This window comes from Arvicanthis niloticus, chromosome 23, assembly GCF_011762505.2.
Source record: "Arvicanthis niloticus isolate mArvNil1 chromosome 23, mArvNil1.pat.X, whole genome shotgun sequence".
Classification (NCBI taxonomy): domain Eukaryota; kingdom Metazoa; phylum Chordata; class Mammalia; order Rodentia; family Muridae; genus Arvicanthis; species Arvicanthis niloticus.
The window spans coordinates 37,638,637-37,653,042 of record NC_133430.1 but is presented as its reverse complement, the minus strand read 5'-3'; the positions used below and the strand labels follow the sequence as shown (position 1 = coordinate 37,653,042).

The window sequence follows — 14,406 nt, the reverse complement described above, 5'->3', positions numbered from 1 at the left end:
CTCACAACCATCTGTAATGGGATCCGATGCTCTTCCAGTGTGTCTGAAAAAAGGAATACACATACATTAAATAAATAAATAAATCTTAAAACAAAAACATTAAACTCAAAGCTACAGCTAGGATAAATCCAAATAGGTACATATCAGGACATGATATTTTCAAATTGTCACCAGCTACACAAAACCCCAAAAGAAACACCAATAAAAAAAATGATTTATCATATTCAAAGGCGCTCCAATAAAAATCTCATTAGTTATATTAGGAGATCTTTAAACTCTTTCAGCAAAGAATATTATATCTAGTAAAACTGTCCTTTAAACATGAAAGAAATGAAGGCTTTCCCAGATAAACACAAGCTGAGGGAGATCGTCACCACTAGATCTTGTTTATGAGAAATGCTAACAAATTACTTCATGTTGAAATGATATGACACTAGACTGCAGCATAAAAGCATACAGAAATAGAAATCTGAAAATACATAGAAACAGATTACTGAGTACAGGTCAATAGATTGGTTAATATCAAATAGTGTAATATTTTAATGGAGTTAAAAGCACTTTTAGTTGGGAGCTGTAGAAATGGCTGCATGGTTAAGAGCACTAGCTGCTTTTCCATAGGACCCAGATTCAATTCTCAGCACACATATGGCAGCTCAAAGCCATCTGTAACTCCAGTTACAGGAGATCTGACATCTTCTTCTGGCTACTTCAGGTACAAGACACACACACGGTACACAGACATGGAGGCTGACAAAACACTCATGCACAAAAACTTTTTTAAGTGCTTTTCCTTTGGTAAAAAAAAAAATCTAAACATAAAAGCATAATATAGTACTATAAAATATGTTTATCAATAAGCAATACATTAAAATGTCATATATATTGTAATAGTTAAGGTAAGAAGATACAAGAGTAAGAGAAACCTACTTTTGAGCCTATTAACAAGTATGTGTCAGCTTTTTGGTGTTTTGTTGTTGTTTGTTTATTGTTTGGTTGGTTTTTAAGACAAAGTCACAGTGTGTTACCCAGGCTGGCCTAGAACCATATATATAACATCACACACAGTGCAACTGGCTTTTAAAAATCAAACTTTTGTAATTCAAGTAAAAAGAACACTAAATTTATTGACCACAGTAATGTCTGAACTTATATATAGTATTTATTTGTATAGCCATCTTTTGTTATTTGATATATTCTAGACTATAATATGTTTGGAGCATCTTTGGGCCTTGATTTTAAGATACTTTCTCCCTTGGAAACGTGAAAATATAGTTAGGAAAAGAGACATATTAAATAAATATAAAATGTAGATGTACTTAATGCATTATGTAAAGAAAATTCTATGAGAATATTTTATAATACCTAAGTGCAGGGAAAATTTGTAAACATGGTTAGCTTCAGAACAGATGCAGTACTCAAGAAAATGTTACAAGAATATCATGAAGAGTTTCTGTATGCTTTTCATCCAGACTCCCCAGATATCAATATTTTGCCACAATTAAATGTTGCAATATTTATCTGCATATTAATATGCACATACTTTACTAAATTGCTTGTGGATAAACTGCAGACATGATGTCTCTTTATCCCTGCTTCAGTGTGGATTTAAAATAGAGGTAAAATGAGGTTGATGGAAAGAAAAAAGACATTCTCTTGCATAACATCAGTACAGTTATGAAAATCAAGAAATTAACAGTACCATAATACTATTATGTAATCTTATTCCAATTAAATTTTGCCAGTTCTAATAATGTTCTTTATAGCAAATGGGTAAAAGAATAATTCTTTTGTTCTGATCTTGGATTCAACCTAGATTCATACATTATGTTTAACAATAATGTCCCCCTTAGACTCTTTTAATCTAGAACAATTACTCATGTTTTTCTTTGCTTCCATGGTCTCAATATTTATGAAGAGCATAGGTCAGTTATTTTATATAATTGCTCATTTTATATAATGACTAAATTATATAAATTTGATTTTTCTGATGTTTCACGTGATTTAACTGCTATAGAATTTGTCAGAAATATGATGTTGTGTCCTTTTTCAATATATCATATCAGTAATACCATGATGTAAATTTGTTCTTTGTTAGTGATACTACTGTGGATTACTTGGCAGAAATAGTAGATAGTAGGTTTTTCGCTAAAAAATAACTTTTTGGCTTTGTATTTAATAAGTACCTTATGGAGATATATTTTAGCCTGTATAAATACCTTGTTTTTCTTGAAGATTTTTCCCTTCCGGTTTTAGTATACATTGATGATTTTGACCTGAACCAGTTATTAGCATGAAGATTGCCATTGTAGACTTTTCTAAGTATACTTTAATAAATTGAAATTATAAGGAAGAATTTTAAAATCATTATATTACTGTCTATTAATTCTTATTTTATTTTTAAAATAAGTCTTTTTACCATAAATCTATACCAAGTTTAGCCAACAGGAGCCTTTCAGGCTTGCTTTATGAACCTTTTTCTATGTTCTCATCACTATTTAATTTTTCTTTATCGAAAAACAAAGAAATTGTGAAGTAAAAATAACAATTTCCCAGGGAAACAAAAAAAATGAGATAAAAGTTATTCTAGGCTGAAAGAATATTACATACTGAAGCAAAAAAATATGAAATGATACTATGTGTTTACGTATCCACAATGTTGCTAATTTTATGAGCAATGAGCAGGATGCTGAAAAAGCAGAAGGGAAGGATTTTATATGCTGTCCTAAAGAGTTGAAATTGTGTCCTGTGGGTGATAATGAATCATGATGTAAGTTACAGAGCTGACCCAGTGACAACAGTGCCTGTGTTATAATAGTGAGGCACAGACCCCCAGCAGTGTTTTTGTTTTGGGGTTTTAGTTTTTATGTATTTATTATTTAGCCCTAGAAAATAAGCAGTCTTTTCATCTATGCTTTCTAAGTTATATTAGAAATGCTATGAGATACATTACTGTGATGGTTTGTACATGCTTGGCCTAGGGAGTGGCACTATTAGGAGATGTGGCCTTGTTGGAGTAAGTGTGTCACTGTGGGCATGGGATTAAGACCCTTACCCTAGCTGCCTGGAAGTCAGTCTTCCACCAGCAGCCTTCAGGTGAAGACAGAACTCTCAGGTCCTCCTGTACCATGCCTGTCTAGATGCTTCCATGTTCCCGCCTTGATGATACTGGACTGAACCTGTAAGCCAACCCCAATTAAATGTTGTCCTTATAAGACTTTCTTGGTCATGGTGTCTGTTCACATCTGTAAAACCCTAACTAAGACAATTACCTTGAATATACATGTAGAAAACCTGTAACACCATGAAATTTGAGACAACATAAGAAATTATAAGTACATTAAAAAAAAAAAAAAGAGTGACTTGTAATACTGAGTTGTATGAATTCTGCCATTGTGTTTCCCTGGGAGTTTGGAACTAACTTCTCTTGATTAGAAAGATTTGTTTGAAAGATTAAATGCTTGCCACCTCTGAACCACTCATTCTTCAACATACCCAATACCGTAACAGTTCAAATTGAATGTATATGTTACTATCATCTGTGTTCATTACATTTCCTAGAAAACTTGTTCTAGGTCATCTGCTATACAGAAAGAGCCTGAAAAGAGAAAGACAAGGCATTCTATCCCCAAACACTATGCAATACTAAAAGCTGAGATATAAATGAGGACAGACCAGGACTTATCCTTGAGAGTATCAGTATATCTAAAAGTATTGATTTACACTGTAAGTAGTTTAGGAAACTCCTATTAATTGTTATGAATAACAGAACTTCCTTCTGAGGTTTTGATTTAATCAAGAAGAACCTGGACAAACATTTTATTGCTACTATGAAAGCTGCCTTTCTTCATTTATTTGTAATTTTTTCATTACTTTTATTTTCTTACAGTCTAGCCATTGCCTCCCTCCTGGTCCCCCACTCACACAGTTCCACTTTCTGTCTCTAAGAGGATGCCTCCCCACCCCCCCTCCCATGATGCCCCCCCACTCCCTGGGGACTCAAGTCTCTTGAGGGTTAGGCACATCTTCTCCCTCTGAGCCCAGATTAGGCAGTCCTATGCTGTGTATGTGTCAAGCTTCAGACCAGCTGGTGTATGCTGCCTGCTTGGTGGCTCAGTGTCTGAGAGATCTCAGGGGTCCGGGTTAGTTGAGACTGCTGGTCTTCCTTTGGGTCACCCTCCTCCTCAGCTTCTTCCAACCTTTCAACCACAGCAGACCCCGACTTCAGTCCATTGGTTGAATCTGTCTACATCTACATCTACATCTACATCTACATCTACATCTACATCTACATCATCTGTCTCAGTCAGCTGCTTGTTGGTCCTCTCAGAGGACAGCCATGCTAGGCTCCTGTCTGTAAGAACACCATAGCATCAGTATTAGTATCAGGCCTAGGAGCCTCTCCTTGAGATGGATCCCAAGTTGGGCCTTTCCCTCAATCTCTTCGCCATTTCGATCCCTCAGTTCTTTTAGACAGGAACCATTCTGGGTCAGAATTTTTAACTGTGGGATGGTAACCCCATCCCTCCACTTGATGCCCTGTCTTTCTATTGAAGGTGGACTCTATGAGTTCCCTCTCTCCACAGTTGGGCATTTCATCTAAGGTCCCATCCTTTTGAGTCTTGAGATCCTCTTACCTCTCAAGTTCCTAGTGCTTTCTAGAGGGTCCAACACCACCTACCACATCCCAAGGTTACATATTTCCATTCATTCTACTGCCCTCAGGGCTTCTCTCCTGTCTCCTACCACCCCCATACCTAATCATGTTCCTTTCCTCCTCCCCCTCTCCTAAACAAGTCCCTCCTTCCCTCTGCCTACCTTAATTATTTTCTTCTGCCTCCCAAGTGGGATTGAAACATCCTCACTTGGGCCCTTCTGCTTGTTAACCTTCTTGCGTTCTGTGAATTGTATCTGAGTTACCTCACTGAGAATATTTTCTAGTTCCATCCTCCATTTGCCTGCAAAACTCAGTATGTCCTTTCTTAATAGCTGAGTAGCATTCCGTAGTGTAAATGAACCACATTTTCTGTATCCATTCTTCTGTCTTGGGACATCTGGGTTGTTTCTACCTTCTGGCTATTACAAATGAGGCTGCTATGAATAGTGGAGCATGTGCCTCTGTGGTATGGTGGGGCATCTTTTGGATATATGCCCAAGAGTGGTATAGCAGGGTCTTCAGGTAGATCTATTTCCAGTTTTCTGAGGAACTTCCATATTGATTTTCAGAGTAGTTGTACCAGTTTGCAATCCCACCAACAATGGAGGAGTGTTCCTCTTTCTCCACATCCTCACCAGTGTATGCTGTCACCTGAGTTTTTTATCTTAGCCATTCTGATTGGTGTGAGGTGGAATCTCAGGGTCGTTTTGGTTTGCATTTCCCTGATCACTAAGGACTGTGAACATTTCTTTAACTGCTTCTCTGCCATTCAGAATTCCTCTGTTGTGAATTCTCGGTTTAGCTCTACACCCATTTTTTGATTGGGCTGGCTGTTTGGTATTTTAGAGGTTAGCTTTTGATTTTGGATATTAGCCCTCTATTGGATGTGGGGTTAATGAAGATTTTTTTCAATCTGTAGGTTGCCTATTTGTCCTATTGACTATGTCCTTTTCCTTACAGAAGCTTTGCAATTTCATGAGGTCCCATTTATCAATTCTTGATCTTAGAGCCTGAGCCATTGGAGTTCTGTTTAGGAAATTTACCCCTGTGCCAATGAGTTCAAGGCTCTCTCTTCTTTCTACTAGATTCAGTGTATCTAGTTTTATGTTGACATCCTTGACCCACATAGACTCGAGCTTTGGGTAAGGTGACAAATATGGATCTATTTTCATTTTTCTATATATACAGACTGCCAGTTAAACCAGCACCATTTACTGAAGATGCTTTTTCTTTCCATTGTACATTTTTTGGCTTCTTTGTCAAAGATCAAGTATCCATAAGTGTGTAGGTTTATTTCTGGGTCTTCAATTCTATTCCATTGATTGACCTGCCTGTCTCTGTACCATGCAGTTTTTATCACTATTCTGTAGTACAGCTTGAGGTCAGGGATAGTGATTCCCCCAAGAAGTTCTTTTATTGGTAAGAATTGTTTTCACTACCCTGAGTTTTTTGTTTTTCCATATGAAATTGAGAATTGTTCTTTCCACGTCAGTGAAGAATTGTGTTGGAATTTTGATGGAGATTGCATTGAATCTGTAGATTGCTTTTGGTAGGATGGCTATTTTAACTATGTTAATCCTACCAATCCATGAGCGTGGGAGATCTCTCCATTTTCTGAGATCTTCTTCAATTTCTTTCTTGAGAGAATTGAAGGTCTTAACAAACAGATCTTTCACTTGTTTGGTTAGAGTTACCCCAAGATATTTTATATTATTTGTGACTATTGTGAAGGTGTTGCTTCCCTATTTTCTTTCTCAGCCTGTTTATCATTTGTATAAAGGAAGGCTACTGATTTGTTTGAGTTGATTTTGTATCCAGCCACTTTGCTGAAGTTGTTCATCAGCTGTAGTTCTCTGGTGGAAGTTTTGGGGTTGCTTATGTATACTGTCATCCACAAATAGTGATACCTTGACTTCTTCTTTGCCAATTTGTATCTCCTTGATCTTTTTTTGTTGTCTAATTGCTCTGGCTAGAACTTTGACTACTATATTGAATAGGTAGGAAGAGAGTGGGTAGCCTTGTCTTGTCCCTGATTTTAGTGGGATTGCTTCAAGTGTCTCTCCATTTGACATTGGCTGTTGGTTTGCTGTATATTGTTTTATTATGTTTAGGTATGGGGCTTGAATTCCTGATCTCTCCAATACTTTTAACATGAAGGGGTGTTGAATTTTGTCAAATGCCTTTTCAGCATCTAATGAGATGATCATGTGATTTTTTTGAGTTTGTTTATATAGTGGATTATGTTAGTGGATTTTTGTATTTTGAGCCAACCTTGCATCCCTGGGATGAAGCCTACTTTGTGATGGTTTTGATGTGTTCTTGGATTCAGTTTGCTAGAATTTTATTGAGTGCTTTCGCATCAATATTCATAAGCAGAATTGGTCTGAACTTCTCTTTTTGTTGGGTCTTTGTGTGGTTTAGGTATCAGAGTAACTGTGGCTTCACAAAATGAATTAGGTTGTGTTCCTTCTATTTCTGTTTTAGGGAATAGTGTGAGGAGTGTTGATATAAGCTGTTCTTTGAAGGTCTGGTAGAATTCCTTTCTAAAGCCATCTGACCCTGGGCTTTGGGGGGGGGGGGGGGGGGCAAGGGGGTACCTGGTTAGTGACTTCTATATCCTTAGGTGATATGGGGCTGTTTCATTTACCTGAACTTGATTTAACTTTGGTTCTTTGTATTTGTCTAGAAAATCATTAATTTCATCTAGATTTTCCAGTTTTGTTGAGTATATGCTTTTGTAGTAAAATCTGATGATTTTATGAATTTCCTCATTTCTGTTATGTCTCCCTTTTCATTTCTGATTTTGTTAATTTGGATACTATTTCTGTGTTAGTTTGACTAAGGATTTAATCCATCTTGTTCATTTTCTCAAAGAACCAGCTTTTGGTTTTGTTGATTCTTTGTATTGTTCTCTGTTTCTATTTGGTTGATTTTGGCCCTGAGTTTGACTATTTCCTGCCCTCTACTCCTCTTGGGTGTGTTTGCTTCTTTTTGTTCTAGTGCTTTCAGGTGTGCTGTTATGTTGCCAGCGTAGGCTCTCTCCAATTTCTTTACAAGGGCACTTAGTGCTATGAATTTTCCTCTTAGCACTACTTTGTGTTCCATAAGTTGGGTATGCTGCATCATCATTTTCATTGAATTCTAGGAAGTCTTTCTTTATTTCTTCCCTGACCAAGTTATCATTGAGTAGAGAGTTGTACAGCTTCCGTGGGTATATGGGTTATATGTTGTTTTTGTTGTTATTGAAGTCTAGCCTTAGTCTGTGGTGATCTAATCAGATACATGGGATTATTTCAGTCTTTTTGTATCTGTTGAGGCTTGTTTTGTGACCGATTATATGGTCAGTTTTGGAGAAGATATCATGAGATGCTGAGAAGAGGTATATTCTTTGTTTTAGGGTGAAATTTTCTGTAGATATCTGTTAAATCCATTTAGTTCATAACTTCTGTTAGTTTCACTATGTCTCTGTTTAGTTTCTGTTTTAATGACCTGTCTATTGATGAGAGTGGGTTGTTGAAGTCTCCCACTATTATTTGTGTGGTGTTCAATATGTGTTTTGAGCTTTAGTAGAGTTTCCTTTATGAATGTGGCCCTTGCATTTGGGGCATAGATATTCAGAATTGAGACTTTCTCTTGGTGTATTTTTCTTTTGGTGAATATGAAGTGTCCTTCTCCATCTTTTTAGATAACTTTTGGTTGAAAATCTATTTTATTGGAAACTTGCTTATCCAGAATCCAGCATTTTGTTGCATATAAGAAACACACCTCAATGACAAAGACAGATACTACCTCAGAATAAAGGCTGGAAAAAAATCTTCCAAGCAATTGGTCCCAAGATACCAAAGAAAGTGGGAGTTGCCAGTCTAATATCCAATAAAATAGATGGGTCAGGCTTATGCTCATCTATTTTCACTATAGTTATACAGCCCATTCACATAGGTCTAGTGAATGGTGCTACCCACATTGGGCTGAGTTTAATGTCAATTAGTAAGCAAGAAAATCTCTTACAGACATACCCACAGGCCAATACAATTCTCAATTTAGGCTTTCTTATCAGATGTTTTCTGTGTTATGTCAACTTGATAGAGTTAACTAATGTATTCTGATAGCTACCTTACAAATAAATATTACTGGTCTGAAGAAGAATCCCTGAGAAGCTATATTGGATTAACCCAAACTACAAATCAGACATGAAAAATATTTGTCTAACTAAAATTAAAGTATTCAAGAGAATATTACTGAACTTATCATAGTAATGTCATAATCTTTTAAGCCTTAAAGTACAATATTAAATAGAAAATATTACTCAGATATATTACTAAGTAATTACTAACATCTTTGAGCTTTACATTTCTGTGATTTCATATATTGTGTATGAGATGAAATGTTATATAAGAAGTTTTATATGTGTAAGGGGACTCTGTTGAATCATAGGTTGGAAATTCTTTGGGATAATACCTTTTAGTGAGCATATTTGGATCAGCTGCTGGAGTCAAAATAAAAGTACAACATTTAGTGATATACAACAACCAGAAACTATAATATTCTGAGAGGTGGGCATATATAATCATTACAAAGTAGTTTTTAAAAATAAGAGCTTATTTATTTCACATTTTAGAAGTCTAGAGATAAGCAGTGCAGGGCTTATCTAGCAACTCAAATTTGAGGATGTAAAGGGGCTATGACTTTTTACATCCTCACTGTTAACAAATGACCACAATACCTCCAAGTAGCCTGCCATGTTCCAGATAGAAGATAGGGTAAAAGCTTCTTTTGGGGAGGATTTATTTTAATCTTAGTATTTGTAATAAAATATCTTCTCCCAGAGATTTCTTCCAATATCTTGCTGTCAGAGTTACATCAAAGACCTCTCCCAACCAAAAACTGGCTAAGAAAATAGGGGATTGTATGTCCAGTTAAAAGACCAGTAGTGCTTGCAGTTTCTCTTTTCTGTTTATTCTTGGTTCTACAAAGATTTTGGGGCTCCAACAGTAAATCTTAGTTATTCATACATGAAGATGTAGTGATCAAGAAGACTGCCTTTGGGGCTAGGGAGATGGTTCACTTCATAAAGAAATGGTCTTGCAAACGTAAAGACTTAAGTTCAATGCCAGGAACCCATGTATTAAAAAACTGGACCGTTGTAATCCCAGTGCTGGAGAAATGGAGCAGGCAAATCCCTGGTGCTTGCTAGTCAGCCAGCCCTGGCTTACTTAGTAATCCTCAGGCTAATGAAATTTTTCCCCAACCCCCCAAAAAATAATGCCAGGAGATGCCTCCTAAAGAATGACATCTAAGATTCTCCTCTAGTCTCCATACATAAAAGCATGCACGTTCACCTACCTGAATGAACTTGTACACACATGAAAACACATACACACAGAAAGAAATGCCTCTATCATCAAATGATTCATTTTATTACCTCAAGAAATATTTACTTTTATATACTGTAGATATGACTATGGATGTCTATATATTATATGTGAAGTAAAGTAGAGAAATGGGAATAAAAATATAGCATGCATTATTATACAGAGAGTATTCATAAAAACTTCTGATGAGGTCATACAAGCAAAAATCTGAAAGAAATCAGGGCTAGGTAGCAGTATAATATTTGAAGGAAAGTACTCCAAGGGAGAAAGCAGCAAGCACAAAGCACAGTGAACCCAAAAATGTTAGAAGACAAGAATAATGGGAGTGATGGTTTATTGGCTTCTTAGACGTTAACAAATATTATAATGTAAGAGAAATTTCAAGTCTTTGAAAGTTATAAGCATATATTATTAGTATGTTGTGACTTAGAAAGAATTACATAACCATGTGGTAAACAAATGGCAATGGAACAAGGATATAATGAAGAAACGGGGCACCAGAACCCAAATGACATTCCAGCTTTTATAGTCACCATGGAAGTGAGAAGTAATGATCATACTCTAGGTATATTTTAAAGTTAGTTTGGGTGTAGTTTTAACAGAAAGAGAAGACTCAGGGATGTCTCCACTGTTTTGCTCAGGTATAAAACTGGTAAAAAGAATGGCTATTCATTCTGTTGAAAATTCAAAGATAATGAAACATCCAATGGATGATGAAGGAGGTTAAAAATTTAAGAGCTTAGTTTTGGAAATTTTAGGTTTGAGTAGTCTGTTGCATATTCAAGTAAATGTTAGATGATTACTAGCCTGGAAAAAATATATTATCTACTCTCCCTTACATAATACACAAATATAAAATGGAGGGTAGAAGTTGATATCAGAGTTATAATATAAGCAGTTTTTCTGTATGTATGGCATTAATCCCAAAGGACTAAATAATATTACATAAGAGTGAATAGCTACATATAATTTTCCATGGCTTTTTACAGGAAAAAGAACAATTCCAGTGAATCGTAAATAAATTCATTTTACCAACTAGTTCATTAATGTCGAAAGGTTAGTACAATAGTTGAAGATACTAACCTGAAGCCAAAACTACCTAGGTTTATATCCTGGCTCTTCTGTCACCAGCTGTATAACTTAAGCTAAGATATAAATCCTGTCTAAGCTTCTTTCTTCATATATAAAAAATGGTAACAGTACCTCACTCACTATAAGATTACTTGACTCATAGTAAACACTCAATGATCTGCGAGTATCATTAAATTTTACACTTTTGGCACATACTATATATAACATATCTAATTTTATTTAATGTTCTACAAGCATGTGTCAGCTACAAGAGAAATAGTGTCTCACAAGAACCCAGAAATTGGAAGTTTAGTTATTTAAAGTCATTCTTCCTTGTTAATCAGTGTTTGAGTGTCTTATTCTCAGTTAACTGTCTTCTGTTTAGGTCACAGTGCTGTAGATATCACCAAGGTGGCTAGAAGACATCGCATGTCTCCTTTTCCTCTGACGTCTATGGACAAAGCCTTTATTACAGTCCTGGAGATGACTCCGGTGCTTGGTACAGAAATCATCAATTACCGAGGTACTTTCATATTTGTCTTAGTCTTTGTCTTCCAAGAGACTCATGCACCATGAACGCACCAGTTCCTAAAAGACAGTGCTGACTCACCATTATCAACATTAGAATCTTCCTGTTCCTATATTCTATTAATCTAGAATTTACTTAATAATCAGTATAAAATACTAGATCTCTTTCATTTCATAAAAATATGGAAGAACCATCTGTGCTTTTTTTCTAAACTACCAGTTCTATACCCTAAAGATGGTGCTATCAGCACTAAGTAAGAAAAATAAGGTCATTCTGAGTCCATGGAATGACTTCTCTATTAGGAGTTGGATGTCTTGTAACCATGTGTTGAAGAAAATTCATTCAGACAGTTTCTGACTTCAGCTGTATAAAGGTTAAAAGTAGCACATGTCCAGAAAATTATAATTTACAGTGTCTGCTTTTGTAATTTGGGACTAGTGATGTGTGATGCGATATTGTCTTATAATGATGGGTACAAAAGCAAACTGTAGTTTTTAGTCAGCCACATAGCCAAGGCAATCATGTATCAAATAATAGAGCTATGATATAGAATAGATTAGATATCAAATGCTTTTTTTTTTTTTTTTTTTTTTTTTGGTAAGATATTACTATGTAGCCTAGGCTTTCTTTCAATTTGTGATTCTTCTGAACTAGCCTTCCAGGTGCTAAGATTACAGGCATATGCCACCATGTTCCATTTAAATGCATTTTTGAATTAATAATATTTTCAACTTAAAATAGTTATTAGGATACAGCATATGCTAAGAAGCATCTGTAGCTAAAAATAACCTACTTTATTCTTGGGTCATTAAATAATTACTCTTATCTTCTGTTTTACATACCATCTTGGTTTTTTGCTCCTAGTCCAATAGGGCATTCAGAATAGTTTATGAAACGATAACGGGAATGTTGTTGTCTTAATCAGCTTTCAGTCATTGTAACAAAAAAAAAAATACCTGACATAATGAACTTAGAAGAAAAAAATGCCTGTTTGGTCTATTGTTTGTTTGTTTGTTTGTTTGTTTGGGGGCATGGGGGAGGTAGTAATGGTGGTTTTTTGAAATACTGTCTCATTGTGTATCCCTGGCTGGACTGGGACTCACTTTGTAATCCATACTGAACTTAAACTCATGGAGATCCACCTGCTTCAGCCTCCTGAATGCTGGGTTTAAAGGCATGTACCACCATGCCAGTTATCTTTCTTTAAGAAACTTTAATTCATGATCAAGTAGTCCTGAACTTTAAACCTCTAATGAGGCATCACATTATGGCAAGAGTCAGTGACAGAACCAACAACTTACCTCAGAAGCCAGAAAACAAAATGTAAGAAGAAAAAGAAGAGGCCAGAGTCCCCCAATTCCCTATGGACATGCCCTCCCCAATAACTGAAGTATCCTGCAAAGCCTCTCCTCTGCAAAGTCCATTACATCTCACAATGCCACCCTTGGTACACTTGGGCCTTTGGGGAACATTAAACATTAACACTGTAGTAAGTATTTGATCACCTTCCATTTCTAATAGCCTGACAAATTGTATTTTGACATTGATTTCCAGCAGACTAAGCTCCTGAAGACTTCACTTGTGATCAAACCCCACCTCCCAAAAAGTTGTACTTTGTAGATTGGTCTTGGTTCTTCTTCCTAGCCCCATGGTCCCAGAAATAAGACTCAGATTCAAATTGTATTTGCAGATGCCTTGCCTATATATAGATAGGCTCTTCTTCTGACTAGATCATAACTTAGAATAAATTGTTTATTGTAACCTACATTCTGCCACATGGCTGGTTACCTGTGCTCAGATACCATACATCCTTCTTGTCACATCTACTTGGGTAAATCTCCCATGCCTGGCTCTATCCCAGAATTCTTTTTTTTGTTTGTTTGTTTGTTTTTTGTTTTTTTGTTTGTTTGTTTGTTTTTCAGTTTTTCTAGACAGGGTTTCTCTGTGTAGCCCTGGCTGTCCCAGGCTGGCCTCAAACTGAGAAATCTGCCTGCCTCTGCCTCCCAAGTGCTAGGATTAAAGGCATGCACCACCACTGCCCGGCCCCCAAAAATTCTTTCTGCCTTCCAGATGTCCCACCTTCTATTTTACTCTTTCCTATAGGCCATAGTTTTGTTTTTTTTTTTTAATTGACAAGTGATGCAGCATCCATACAATACACAGATATTCTCTCTACTTGATATATTCCAAGTAAAATATAGTTCTTAGTTATTTTCATAAAGATGGAAACATCACAAAATAATTTTAGGCTTTGTGTAATAATTCCATCAATAAAGTGATGACTGTGCAAGCATGAGGATACAAATTTAATTTTCAATACTCACATAAAAGGCTAGGTTTGCTGGTAAATGCTTGTGAACCCAGTTTGGGAAGATGGAGACACTCAGATCCCTGAGACTCGGTGGCCATTCAGATTACCCTTTTTGGTGAACTCCAGGTCCTCATAAATGACCCTGTCTCAAAAAACAAGGTGGATAGCTTCTGAGGAATACCACCCAAGGCTCTCCTCTTGCTTCCAGACACATGTGCACATTCACATATAAATACACACACAAAGAAATAAATGTCTGAGTAAAGAGTTTTATTTATAGAATCTTAAAACTGGTGTGTTTAAACTGCAACGAACATTAGAGAATAGTTATACAGCATCCTAATTTTTCTGCAAGGAAACTCAGACTCAAAAGCAAAAAAGGAATAGGAGTAAGGTATCAAGACTTATATTCTTTTTGTTAAATAATGGTTCTCCTGTCCCAGTATTAAAATATTTTCAATAATGGTAG

General features: G+C 36.0%; 1 protein-coding gene across 20 annotated transcripts in view; it reads left to right on the top strand.

Moving 5' to 3' along the window:
• Gphn (gephyrin) overlaps positions 1-14,406 on the top strand; it is a 410,619-nt gene that overhangs the window by 313,476 nt on the left and 82,737 nt on the right. For all 20 annotated transcript variants that reach the window (XM_076921909.1, XM_076921924.1, XM_076921922.1 and 17 more), the window contains one exon: positions 11,483-11,620. In XM_076921909.1, coding sequence (XP_076778024.1) covers positions 11,483-11,620 — 138 coding nt within the window. The remainder of the gene's footprint in view (positions 1-11,482; positions 11,621-14,406) is intronic.